This window comes from Phyllostomus hastatus, unplaced genomic scaffold, assembly GCF_019186645.2.
Source record: "Phyllostomus hastatus isolate PE091 unplaced genomic scaffold, TTU_PhHast_1.1 phas_scaffold_78, whole genome shotgun sequence".
NCBI lineage: Eukaryota > Metazoa > Chordata > Mammalia > Chiroptera > Phyllostomidae > Phyllostomus > Phyllostomus hastatus.
In genome coordinates this window covers 82,644,482-82,657,590 of record NW_025334041.1, presented here as the reverse complement: position 1 = coordinate 82,657,590, position 13,109 = coordinate 82,644,482, and the positions used below count along the sequence as shown (strand labels likewise).

Here is a 13,109-nt window from a genome sequence, read left to right as displayed (position 1 = left end):
CTTGGATTTCAGTCCTTGTTTTTCATGAGCTCTGAAAATATCCTTGTTTATTGAGGCCCAGTTTCCTGGAGGTTATATGACATCCACCTGCTTACATAGAGCTACAAGGAGAAATTCAGGGCTGGAAATGCTCCTAACAATGGTGTTGGTTTACTGGGTGTTTAATCTTCATCTGTGTTAACAGTATCAAATGACCCAAAAGAAAACTTGCTGCTTGGAGAAGCAAGAGGCTTGGTTCTTGTGCCTCTTCCTAGGCTGAGTGGGGCGGTGGCAGGACTGAGGACAGAGGAGGGGAAGGCTGTTTCTCAGTCACCTAGAGCTCACAGAGGCTCAGGTGGATGGAAGGCAAACCTGGCCTCAGAACACCATCGGGTGAGCCCTATCATGGATGTGGTTGAGCAGGGTGGCCAGGCTCTGGTGCTGGTTTCTTAAGGCCCTGAGGGGTACTCCTCCTCCTCTTCCTCCTCCTCAGAAAGCTGGAAGATGGCTTCTGAGGAGGCTTTGCTGGCTGCTGGCATCTTGGGGGCTCTGCCAGGGGCTGAAGTCATAGGTAGAGGGGCCACCTTAGCTCGAACTCGATTTGTTTCCAACTGCCCAGCCTGGAAAGAAAATGAGCAGAGTCACCTCTGAAGATTGGATTTCCTTATCTCCTATCCCATTGCCTTCTGGGTCTGCTGTCCTAACTCCTTCCCTTGTCCCATCCCTAGAGTGACAGCCTCGAGGCTCAGGCCAGTGGAGTCCCCTGGACTCCAGCTTCCCCAGTGCCCATGCCCTGGCTGAGTGTCCCTCCTCTGTTGGCTTGCCTACCAGCTAACTTATGTGGGTTCTGTTCCTCCTGGTCTGGAAACATCTCTTGTAACTTCAGCTAAGGGAAAGTAGTGTTTCTAAAGGCTCTATTGCCGTGAAACTAGAAAAAGTGAATAAGAGCAAAAGGAAGCTCAAACGTTATAAAATATGGATTTTATAAAAGTAACTCCATTCAATTACTCTTCTCTTTAGCCCTTGTCACTAGAGCCCTCTCTACAAGCTACTAACCTTGGTCAGCCTCCCTTTGCTTACCTGAAAAATGAGCATAATGCTTACCTTGCAGGGATGCTGTGAGGAGTAAATGAGAAAATTATATGTGAAAGGGCTTGTCACAGCACCTGGCATAGGACTGGTGCTCAGTAAATGCTAACTTCCCTTCCCTGGGGCATTTCTTTCCCTTCAGCCTTTCCTTCCGATGAAAGGCTATGGTGTAGTTCCAGTGCAGCTGGTTTCCTTAGTGGGACAATGGTCTGTTTTATGACTAAACACTAAATTAAGGTACCTGAATGTTATCTTATGTCAATGCCCAGGCAGAAGAGCTACCCCGCTGGAGAGGGGCTGTAATTTCCTTTGTCTAGGGCAAAGGGCCATTCTTTTTCCTCCCCAGAGGCCTGGCTCTCTTCTCCACCAGGGGAATCCAGGGAAGAGGGCTACACCCTGGGGTGAGAGTAGGGTGGGTATTGGGCACAGGACGTGGGGGCCCTTGGGTTCTGGACATAGAAGGAAGGAAGGGGAGTAAGGAGGAGATCCATACCTTTCTCAGGGCCCGACTCTCCCAGCTTAGGTGGTGACGGCCCTGAGGCTTGGCAAAGGTGCTGCTCAGGTGTGAGTACAGGTGACTCCAAACCTGTAAGGGGTTGTAGGTGGGCTCTAGCTCCAGGAGGTCCAGTATGTTCTGAGGAAAAGAAGAGGAGCCTCATGTGGGGAACTTGAGGTCACAAGATGTCAGGCACAGCCCTTTGTGTGTAAAAGGCCGGAGGAGGTGTGAAGACCCAGGGCGTCTCTGCAGGCTGTGGGATAGATGAGCGTCCCATAGGCCCCAGGTCTGAGTGTTTGTGAGGCAAGTGTCAGGCACAGGTACAAGAAGTCGGAGCAACCCTGAGTGGTCAGGGACACTGAACGCTCCAGCCCAAGAAGTGTGTCATGGGATTCCAGAGCACTGTGAGAGTTACAAGGGGTCCACTGTGCAATGCTGTGAGGGAGGGTGTGTCCATGGCCTGGGGGAGCTCACAGTCTTCAAGGCGAGTACACTGAGTTCTCGGCCTGCCTGCCAGGTGAGCATAACCAGAGGACACGCGAGCACAGCATTCCTGAGCAGTCAGGTTTTCCGGCCACAACATCCTGTGCCAGGAACCACTGGCCCTGAAGTGAGATGCTGAGCAAGCCACAGCCACTTGAGCCCACCTCTCTCTGCATCCCCATGGCCGCCAAGCTGAGAGCACAATCCCAGGCTCTGTCTTGTCTGCACAGAAGCCAGGGACCCAGCAGGGAGGTGGCTCCAGTTCTCCCCACTCAGAGTCACTCTCCTGCCCCTAGGCTGGGGAGGCAGGCAGAGGAAGCCCAGAATCTAGATCCAAGGAAGAGGAGCAGGAGCAATGGCCTTCAGAGATATTCTCTCCTGTGCATTGGAGTCTGATTTTAAAGCCCTTTCTATTCTGGGCACCTACATCTCTGCCTTTTTCTCTTTCCCTCAACACACCAGAATAGATGCACACATGCTCGCCCATAATGCTGAGAGAGGCCTGTGGGAACACACCACTACTGCTTACTTCCTCCTCCCTGGCCTCAGTTCCTACCTTTGTTTCTTCTCTGACCCTCTCACCACTCTTGGGACCACTTCTCCCTCAGCTCTCTGTCCTTCCCCTCACTGGCTCCTTCTTCTCCCACACCACTTTCCCAAATTCCTGTCTCTTCTCTCCCGTCTACCTCTCTCCTGAGATCGGGCTCCACTTGCCTCCACAACCTGAAGGCTGTCATCAGGTGGGTTCTCAGGAAGCAGGGCAAAGGGGCTGGGCAGCATGAGTTCTCTTGTGGCCACCGCCTTCACCAGCAGGGTGGGGGATCGTGAGGGCACGATCACATAGAAGGTGCTGGCAGGCTCTCTCAGGCTGCGTCCTCGGCTTGGGGGCTCCCCTTTGGCCAACAGCAGCCATTCTCTTTTCTGAAAGAAGGACATACATAAACTCTGGTTCATCTTCAGTCTTCGGAACATTTGTAATCCCAACTGAGGTTTCCCTCGAGCTCCTGGAGGGGGTTGGTGTCAGGGAGGGTTGAGCCATTCCCCTCCCCCGCCCCCCCCCACCCCCCGGCTCTGGGAGGGGCTGAATCACCAGTGTCCCTAAGTGCTGGTCAGGGAGGTACACAAAAGGGTTGATGGTACGGAGATGAGTTAAGAGATGCTGTTTAACCTGAAGTAGGTGTTTACCCCGGAGAGGGCTAATGTATTAATGATAAACGTAGAGTTTTAAGAATTATACTTCTTTAAAAAATTATTACTATTGAAACAATACTTATTTTTATTTACTTATTTTTAGAAAGAGAGAAAGAGAGGGAAACACTGATGTGTGAGAAAAAGATTGATCAGCTGCCTCCCGCATGACCCCAACCGGGGACCTAGCCCGTAACCCAGGCATGTGACCTGACTGGTCATCAAACCAGTGACTTTTCAGTCCACTGGGCAATGCCCAAACCACTTAGCCACATCAGTCAGGGCAAGAATTATAATTCTTAAAAACAGAGCCTTGGGACAAAGACTTGCATGGGGTGTTGTGAAAATTCAGGTCTTATCTGGAGGGTGGTAGAGTATGGCTGTGTTGCATGACTGGGGTGGGATGGGCTGGTAGGGGAACCTCTTGAATACCCAGGGAGGGTGTGAGAAGCTGGTGGTCAAAGTTGCCTGTGCATCGAGAGGAGGAGGGGGGGAACAGGGAGAAGAAACCTTTGGTACAATAAGGTGGGGGTGGGATTGGGGGATGGGGCTTTTGAGATCACTTCAGCCAGTCACAGGACAGAAAAAGGATCAGAATTCCAGGGGCAGTGATTCTGAGCAAAGGGTACTGCAGAACAGAGTGGTGACACTTTGCCATGTGCCATGGGGATCAGAGGTTAGTTAGCACGTGGGTAAGGAGATAAAAAGACTTATGAGCAACTTTTCGAAGTGCACCCTTTGAAACCAGGCATGGAAATGAGAAAATTTTCTGTTAGTTTTTAAAGGTACACTACAAGACTCCAGGAAATATGGAGTTAGAACTGTTATACTCTGTGAATTGTGTTCTTCTTGAGGTGATCACCAATTACAGTTGGTACAGACGCAATAGTCTCCCTACTATGTAAGATGAAAGACAGCACTCTAACTTATTTGAAAAGTTGGAAGAAATAATATAAAAAGGCAAAAAGAAAAAAGAAATTAAGGGAATAGAGGAAGGTCAGTATCTTGAGGAAGACAAGTGGAAAGTGACACAGTGAAGCAGAAAAAACCTACTGTAGCATTAGAGCTGCACCCCTAGGGGATGTGCTGGAGTGGGATGGTGGTGGGGGTTCTAGACACTTTAAATCACTGTCATCATTCTGTGCAGCACAGAACTCTGGAAGGTGTGTAAGGTTGGGTAGGTGATAGGTACCTTCAGCAGTTTATTCTTTCTCAACATTTTGCCTATGTCTGGAGATGTGCTTCTTCCTGAAGAACAGATCTTCACGATGGAAGGTCTACCTGATGCTTCTCAGGTCCATCAGATTGAACATACATAACATAGAAGTCATGGTGTATGTGTGCATGTTTGCCCCTCCCTGAGGACGTGGCCTCTTTAAACTTGAAAGGGATGTTCTCTGGGAGGGATAAGTAGGAAGTGGCAGGGCATTGCATTTCAGTTGACTCTAGTAACTTCTTTTTTTTCTTTTTTAAAAAATATTTCATTGATTATGCTATTACAGTTGTCCCATTTTCTCTCCTTTATTTCCCTCTGCCCTACACACCCCCTCCCACCTGCATTCCCCCCCTTTAGTTCATGTCCATGGCTCATACATATTAGTTCTTTGGCTTCTCCATTTCCTATACTATTCTTAACCCCCCCCTTGTGTATTTTCTGCCTATCATTTATGCTTCTTATTCTCTGTAATTTTCTCCCTCTCTCTCCCTCTCACTCCCTCACTGATAACTCTCCATGTAATCTTCATTTCTGTGATTCTGTTCCTGTTTTAGTTGTTTGCTTAGGGTTTTTTTTTTTTTTTTAGGTTCAGTTGTTAATAGCTGTGAATTTGTTGTCATTTTAGTGTTTGTATTTTGATCTTCTTTTTCTGGCTCTAGTAACTTCTGATGTGGCTTTTGAGATCAACTCAGGCTTTGGATGATGATGATGATGATGATGATGATTACTTTCTATTTTTATACTGGTTCATGCATTTGTTTGTAAATTAGTTTGTTTACTGAGAACTTATCAAGTGCCTATTGTGTTTGAGCACTAGGGGTGGGCATATAGAAATTCACTAGACATGTTCATTGTCCTCTTAGAGCTTATATTATAGTAAGGGGAAGAACTGCAAACTAATGTTTACCCACACTTTGGATGGCCAACTGATCTGGTTAGCCCATTTTTAGCACTGAAAGTCCTGTGTCCCAGAAAACCCCTCACTCCTGGGAAAACTGGGTAGTTGATCACCTTTCCAGACTCCATGGAGAATGGAGTATCTTGCCACTGTGGCAAGTCACTGAAGGCTAAATATAGTATCGTAACATTTCTTGCATTTTAGTGTTATGGAAAAAGTTCTCACTTGCTACTTCATGTGATTACTAAGAATCTTTGAATATTGTACAAAAAAGCTATGACCCCAAGAGTTTCAGTTGACTGATTTTGAGATTATAGCTAAGATTCTGTTAGAGAACTGGTATGCAGAAACGAATGAGATCTCTCCAAAGTAACCCCTGATGTGAGGACTATCAGAATAGATTGAGTTGAAAGGATTTTACAAAATGCTTTAAAACTTTTTGCAGAGAAGCTGACAGAAGGTTCTGAAAGGAAGAGAGACAAATGCATCCTTATTAGAATTTGATAAAGATATTAATTTATCTGTAATTTCTAGGAATATTCTGAGAAAGTGAGAGGCAGGGAAGTTGAACTTTAAGGTCCCTGTTTTGGAATCTGAATCTCTAACTTCTTTGGAAATTTGAAACCCAGGACCCAAGCTTGAACATTTCACCCAGGCCATGGGTTGGCCTGTTGGTACAGGCAGCTGTAGCTGTGATGGAAATGGCTAACTGCTACAGCAGGTCTCTGAGCATGAGAAAAAGCACTGGCATGGGGATATCTTCTGGGATGTCCCAGACCAGCCTTTAGGGTTCTCAAATCAAGCAATATTTAAAGACTATAGATGACTGCTGAATACTTAGAATATGCTTTTGCTAGTTCTAAAGAAAGGAGCATGAGTTAGATGCTGAATTTAACAGAGGGCAGGTGAAAAGGTGTCTATGTTGTAGTTAGGGACTTTGCTGCAGAGAAGAGGCCAGGAAGCTTAGATTTTTAGAAGGTGGAGACTGATTCTGTTTTGAGCAGGTGTGGCAGGGACAGAGTGGAATGGTGTGTCATACTAAAGTCATCCTCCCCAACCCTTGCCCTAACTTTGCATTACTAAGGTTAGGAAAGAAGGTGTGGCAGCTACTGTTGGTTGACTGGTCACTGCTTCCCCACTCCTTTTCCTTTTCCTTTCTCTCTACCCATTTTCCAGCCTTCCAGTGGTTGGTCTAGGGGTGATTTGTAACCTAGATTTAAATAACGAGACATAAGCAGAAGTTGCTGGATGGGGCTTCTGAAAAAGCTTTGTAATCTTCTGGCAAGTTTTTTTGCCTCTGCACCCTACCCCTTCTTTCTCCTTAGGACAGGACTGAGTCTTAAGTTGCAACAGCCATCTCATGACCAGGAGGCAATAGGCATAAGAATGAAGTATACCTGCTATGGTTGCTGTAGTGGAAAAATGGACAGAGCTTGAGTCTTTGATGGTATCACTGATCAACTGCATCAGCTTGTAATTGTCTGTCCTTATACTTCTTGTTAATGAGAAAAATCAATTCTTAATTACTCAAATTAGAGTTACTTTGGTTTTCTGTTAGTTGCAGCCAAATGGATCCATTACAGATACAAAAGGGAAAGAGGATGTGGTTACTCACTTCCAGTATCTGGGAAAACAGGAGTAGAAGTGACAGTTTTAATGGCATTGGTGTAGGCCTTGCCAAAAGGCCCAGTGGAAATTCACTATATAGCAGGTAAAAGCTCTAATCTCACCAAACCAGAGTTCCCTTGGTATTCCCTCAGTATGATGGTCTGGGACCAAATACAGTGATTAAAGAAGCGCTGACCTCCCTGACTGGTGTGGCTCAGTGGGTTGGGCATCACCCACAAACTGAAGAAAGGTCACCTTTTTGATTCTGGGTCAGGGCATATGCCTAGATTTCAGGCCAGGTCCCTGGTTGGGTTTCTCTCACACATCGATGTTTCTCTCCCTCTCTTTCTCCCTCCCTTCCCTTCTCTTGAAAAATAAATAAATAAAATCATTTTTTTTAAAGGAGCACTGACCAGTTCCCAAGAAGGCATGTTTCTGAGGCAGCCACTGAGAGGAGAGACGAGCAAGAACACTCAGTCTGCTTTGCTTGCAGGCAGAGACACATTTCATTGTCCTGACACATCCAGGAAGAGGAGTCACGGCTGGTTATGAGAAAGCCAGGCATGCCTGGGGTTTTTTGGTATGTGGAAGGGCATCAGGAGGAAATTAGGTTAATTCGACATTATTTGCTTATTTTCTCACACCAGAAGGCAGAACTAGGAGGGGGGAGAAAAGAAAGCTACAATATTCACTACTCTGCTACTCTCACACTCACTTTCAAAAAAGAGACAGTAGAATGTGGTTAAAGATATCGCAAACCCCTAAACATCAGATTATACATTCTTCTCAAGTAAACATAGAACAGCCTCCAGGACAGACCATGTGGAAGGCCATAAGTCAGGGTACAATAGACTTCAAGAGATTAAAATCATCCATAGTATCTTCTCTGACCAAGTGGAATGCAATTAGAAATCAATAACAAAAAGAAATTTGGGAAATTTATGAGTATGTGAAAATTAAACAGCATACTCCTATATAATTAATGATTCAAAGAAGAAATCACTACAGAAATTAGAAAATAACCTGAGTTGAGTGAAAACAAAAACATAATATACCAGTATTTATTAAAAACAGGTTGAGCAGTATTTAGAGATAAATTTATAGCTGAAAACTCCTAAATTTTTTAAAAAAGACCTCAAATCAATAATCTAACCTTCCACCTCATGCAACTAGAAAAAGGAAACCAAACTAAAGCAAGCAGAAGGAAAGAAATGAAATAACACTAAAGTAGAAAGAAATGAACTAGAGAATAGAAAAATAATAGAGAAAATCAATTTAAACAAAAGTTTGTTCTTTGAAAAGACCAACAAAATTGACAAACATTTAGTTAGACTGTTCAAGGAAAAAAGAAAAAATATCCAAGTTACTAAAATAAAAATAAAAGGGGGACATCACTGCTGACCTTATAGAAACGGAAAGGATAATAAGGAAACATTATAAACAATTATATGCAAAAAACCCCAGATAACCCAGATGAAATGGATATATTCCTAGAAAGACACAAATTACTGAGACTCAAGAAGAAATAGAAAATCTGAATAAATCTGTGTCATGGGTCCCCAGGATCACTCCCAGGTTCAGCAATTCACTAAGAGAACTTACAGGATTTAGCATATAGTCACACTCATAGATATGATTCATTACAGCAAAAGGACACAAAGCAAAATCAGCAAAGGGAAAAGGCTCGTGAAGTCCAGGGGAAGCCAGGTACAAGCTTCCAAGAGTCCTCTACCTATGAAGTCACAAAAGATGTGCTTACTTCCTCCAGCATTGAATTGTGACAACATGTATAAAGTGTCCACCAGAAGAAGTTACAAATTTGTGCTCAAATTTTTATTGGGGACTGGTCACCTAGGTGCCCTGTACCTAGCAGCTGTGAAAATTCTAGAGTCCTAGAAGAAAAGCAGGTGTTTAGCAGAAACCATATATTTTTGCACAGTTTAGGCACAATGTGCCACTTGTATTATTTAGGGAATGGTGGAAACACTTTTTAAATCCATATCCCCAGATGCCAGCCACAGGTAAATCTTTGTTTTGAGTAGTTTATTTTTTATTGTATTTTTTCCTTACCATTTATCCCCCTTAGACCCTCTTCCACTTCCACTCATCCCCTTGAGCCCCACACAAGGGTCAATCTTGCAAGTAGGACTATCTAAGGATAGAAGCCTGAGGTCTGTTATATTAACTTTTTTTTTTTTGATAAAGCCTAATACAAGAAAAGATAAAGAACTAGTAATTAGGAAATTTTCCAAAAGAAAAGCTAAGGCCCAGATGGCATCACTGGCCAGTTTAGCAAGGCCTACACCAACGCCATTAAAACTCTCATTGGGGTGTCTCGGCCACCAACCTCTGCCATCCAGACTGAGGAAGACCCAGAAACTTTGGGCCATATGAGCCATGGCTATGGCTGCATCGGCAAGGACGGGAAGCACCCAAGAGCCCGAGGTAATACTGGTAGCTTGCATCATCACAGGATCGCCTTCGACAAATATCACCCAGGTCACTTTGGGAAAGTTGGTATGAGGCATGACCACTTAAAGAGGAACCACAGCTCCTGCCCCACTGTCAGCCTTGATAGACTGTGTACCTTGGTCAGTGAGCAGATACAGGTAAACACTACCAAAAACAAGACTGGAGCCGCTCCCATCATTGATGTGGTGTAATCGGGCTACTACAAAGTTCTGGGGAGGGAAAGTTCCCAAAGCAGCCTGTCACTGTGAAGGGCAAATTCTTCAGCAGGAGAGCTGAGGAGAAGATTGAAAGTGTTGGTGGGGCTTGTGTGCTGGTAGCTTGAAGCTACATGGAGGGGAATTCATTAAATGCTTACAAATGCTTTTGTCAGAAAATAAAATAAAATTGTCACTGGGAATTCTATAAAAGCTTTAAAGAAATAACTTTAATTCTTCCAAAAAATAGATGAAGGAACACTTTCCAAATTATTCTATGAGACCAGTATTAACCCTAATACTAAAGCCAGAAAAAGATATCACAAGAAAAGAAGATTATAGATCAATATCACCTATGAATATAGATGCAAAAACCCTCAACAACATATCAGCCAACCAAATCCAGTAACATAAAAAAGGATTATGTACCACAACCAAGTGGGATTTATCCTTGGAATGCAAGATTGGTTTAACACCCCAAAATCAAACAATGCAATACACCATGTTAATAGAACAAAGGACAAAAACTACATGATCATTTCAATAGATGCAGAAAAAGCATTTGATAAAATTCCAAACCCTTTCATGATAAAAACACTCAATGCACTAGGATTAGACTGGAACTTCCTCAGCCTGATGAAGTCTCTACAAACAGCTAACATCGTAGGGAGTGGTGAAAGATTGGATGCTTTGACCCCCAGATCAGGAACAAGACAAAGATATCTGCTCTTGCTACTTCTATTCAACAATGTATTGGAGGTGTACTGAAGACCAAAGGGCCATTTCCCATATTTTCTGGACTTTTAGCCCCGAGATTCTGAGGGAAGGGGAGAGACACTCATAAAAATATTAAATGTGGCAACATTCTGGTACTTGGGGGCTAATATAATCTAAATTTGATTTAGAAAAATATAGCAATGTGACATTTCTCACATCAGAGAGCTAAGGTGGAAATTTATACCACTTATCAGTGATGTGAAGCTCCAGATAGATGTGGCAACAGGTATGTAGGTGGGAAGGGGCAAAAAGGATCAGTGGGGGCTGGCTGTAGCTGGAATGAAGGAGTACAGGGAAAGCCTTGTAGTGAAGGCATTTAAGCAAAATCTGGAAAGAAATGAGTAGATATTTGTCAAGTGGACAGATGTAAGGGGAAAGGAGCAACATGAAAAAAGGTGGAGGTCTGAAACAGTTCAGGATACTTGAGGAACATTTAGTAATTTATTAATGTGGCTGGAGTGGACAACCAAAGGGGCATGGCGAAAGATGAGCTGAGAGAAACAGACAAGGCTGGATCACCAGCCCATTGCTGTCCCAGCACTTGTCTGTTTCCCTGCAGGCGCTGTGCTCTAACCTCATCCTGATTGTTTCTTTTTTCCTTCAGAAAATGGCTCCTGACCTGCCATTACCCCACTCTCAGCTTAGATTCTTGCTCTTGACTGTATGCCTAATATAACCAAGGACTTTCCACTTCCCCACCCATTTACAGCCCAACCAGGTCATCGCCTGTGTACTTAGACTCCTGCTGGACACATTCCGGCTTGAATTCTGTCACTTCTGTGGCCAATTAGGGCAGACATGGCCAGTAAAACTCTGGAATGCATCTCCAGAGACTCTGACATTTTAAATAGGAAACTGAAAGACCTAGGTGGTATTTTCATTTCTTTTTCTAGTTCATACAGACATGACTTTGTAAGAGAAATGAGGATGTGGAAAATGAGTCACTAGCTGCATAACTGAGACTACATAGTAGGATTTGGTAATTGAAATTATGTTTTCCTGGTGATGGATAGATTCATTTCATAAATACTTGGAAAAATTAATTATATATATGTATTCCCCACTACATTCCACAAAGTAGTTTTGCCAGTTTAGAAAAATGCAACAACACAAAGATAAAATAAACAAACAAGGGGATTGTGCAAAGAAAAAATAAGGGTAGAGCAATAATAGAGCCAAGATTAGATAAGCGTCATAGAAATGCACGCCACCCACTTTTGCTAGAAGGGAGCCTCACAGCTTTTCCTGATACAAAGCCTGGGAGAAGCTATTTTGTGCATTCTTACTGAGTAGTGAATGTATTTCAGAGAACTCCCGCAATCAATATAATAATGAACTTCACATGGTTATTGAGTGGTTAAGCATTTGGGTCCTGCAGTCAACCTTTCTGGGTTCAATCCTGCTTTACCATTTACTAGCTGTGTGATCATGGGAAAGTACTTAACCACTCTGGGCCTCACTTTCTCATCTGTAAAATAGAGACAATCATTGCTACCTCCTAGGATGGTTATGGTGGTAATATAAATTAATATTTTTTTGTGAAATGTTTAGAACTGTTTCAGGCTCATAGTAAGCACCATGAAATGTTAAAAATTTTAAATTAAAAATACATATAATAATTATTAGATTCTGTTTATTAAATTTTGTTACTTTAAAAATAATTTAGCCCTGGCTGTTGTGCAAACCAAAGGGTCACTGGTTTGATTCCCAGTCAGGGCACATGCCTGGGTTGTGGGCCAGGTCCCTGGTGCAGGGGTGTACGAGAAACAACCACACATTGATGTTTCTCTCCTTTTCTTTCTCCTCTCCTTCCCCTCTGTCTAAAAGTAAATAAATAAAATCATAAAAAATAAATGAAAACAATTTAACAATTTTAGATATAGATCTATAAAACTGAAGAATGAAGTAAAAACATAGCTCTCTTGTGTCTGGAGTGAAGTTCATGGGAATGGTGGATGGCACACATCTTTCAGAAAGGGTTGGGAGATGAGTTTACCAAGAGCCTTGCTTATCTGATGAAGGAATATTTCTCTGAGGAAAACGAAGTAAAATACTCAAATAAAACAAGTATCCTACAAGGACAGAAAGATACAACATTCAATTGTCAAGTAAAAAACATTAGGGAATGGAATAACACTTAAGGCTGCAGCTGACTAAAGTTTTGGAGTATGTGTAAAGTGTAGTTTGCAAAGTCACACAAATTTTATAGTTGATGAGGCCTGGTGGGATAGATTGGCACTGATGGCCGGAACTAGATTTTATAGCAATGTGGACTTTGTACAGAAGAATTGCTCTTAAAGAAGGGCTGGATGAACAGACAGCATTGAAGGAACTGAGCTCTGCTTATAATTGTAAGGAAACCTGGGAACCTGGAAATGAGAACATGGTAGAGTGCCAACTGATAAGGGTAAACCAGAAAATGTATTATGGGTTGTCTAGCAAGATAAAGGGTGCAAAGGGGGAATCAATGAACATTTAATAAACATCTAGTTCTGCATCAGAGTACATTGGAATGATCAGAGGTAGACTGGTCCTCCTGCCTAGAACAGTTAGAAAAGCTGGAAAATATAGAGAAACCATTTGTTGGAAAACAGTGAGGAAGTGCTGTGACAAAAAAAAATGAGGGCAGCTAAGTGTCTGGAAAGGAAAGAATCCAGAGAGATCAGGGAATTATTGCAACTGCTTTTACCATAAGGGCATACGTCGGTT

At 43.2% G+C, this 13,109-nt stretch overlaps 1 protein-coding gene and 1 pseudogene across 1 annotated transcript in view; one reads left to right on the top strand and one right to left on the bottom strand.

The window, feature by feature from the left end:
* Positions 1–428: 428 nt before the first annotated feature.
* The window catches only part of LOC123811849 (meiosis 1 associated protein), a 60,364-nt gene continuing 47,683 nt past the window's right edge, over positions 429–13,109 (bottom strand). The window contains exons 7-10 of the mRNA XM_045828351.1: positions 2,762–2,968; positions 1,562–1,702; positions 1,084–1,095; positions 429–599 (exon numbers count right to left, since the gene is read on the bottom strand). Coding sequence (XP_045684307.1) covers positions 429–599; positions 1,084–1,095; positions 1,562–1,702; positions 2,762–2,968 — 531 coding nt within the window. The remainder of the gene's footprint in view (positions 600–1,083; positions 1,096–1,561; positions 1,703–2,761; positions 2,969–13,109) is intronic.
* Positions 9,229–9,751, top strand: LOC123812108 (annotated as a pseudogene).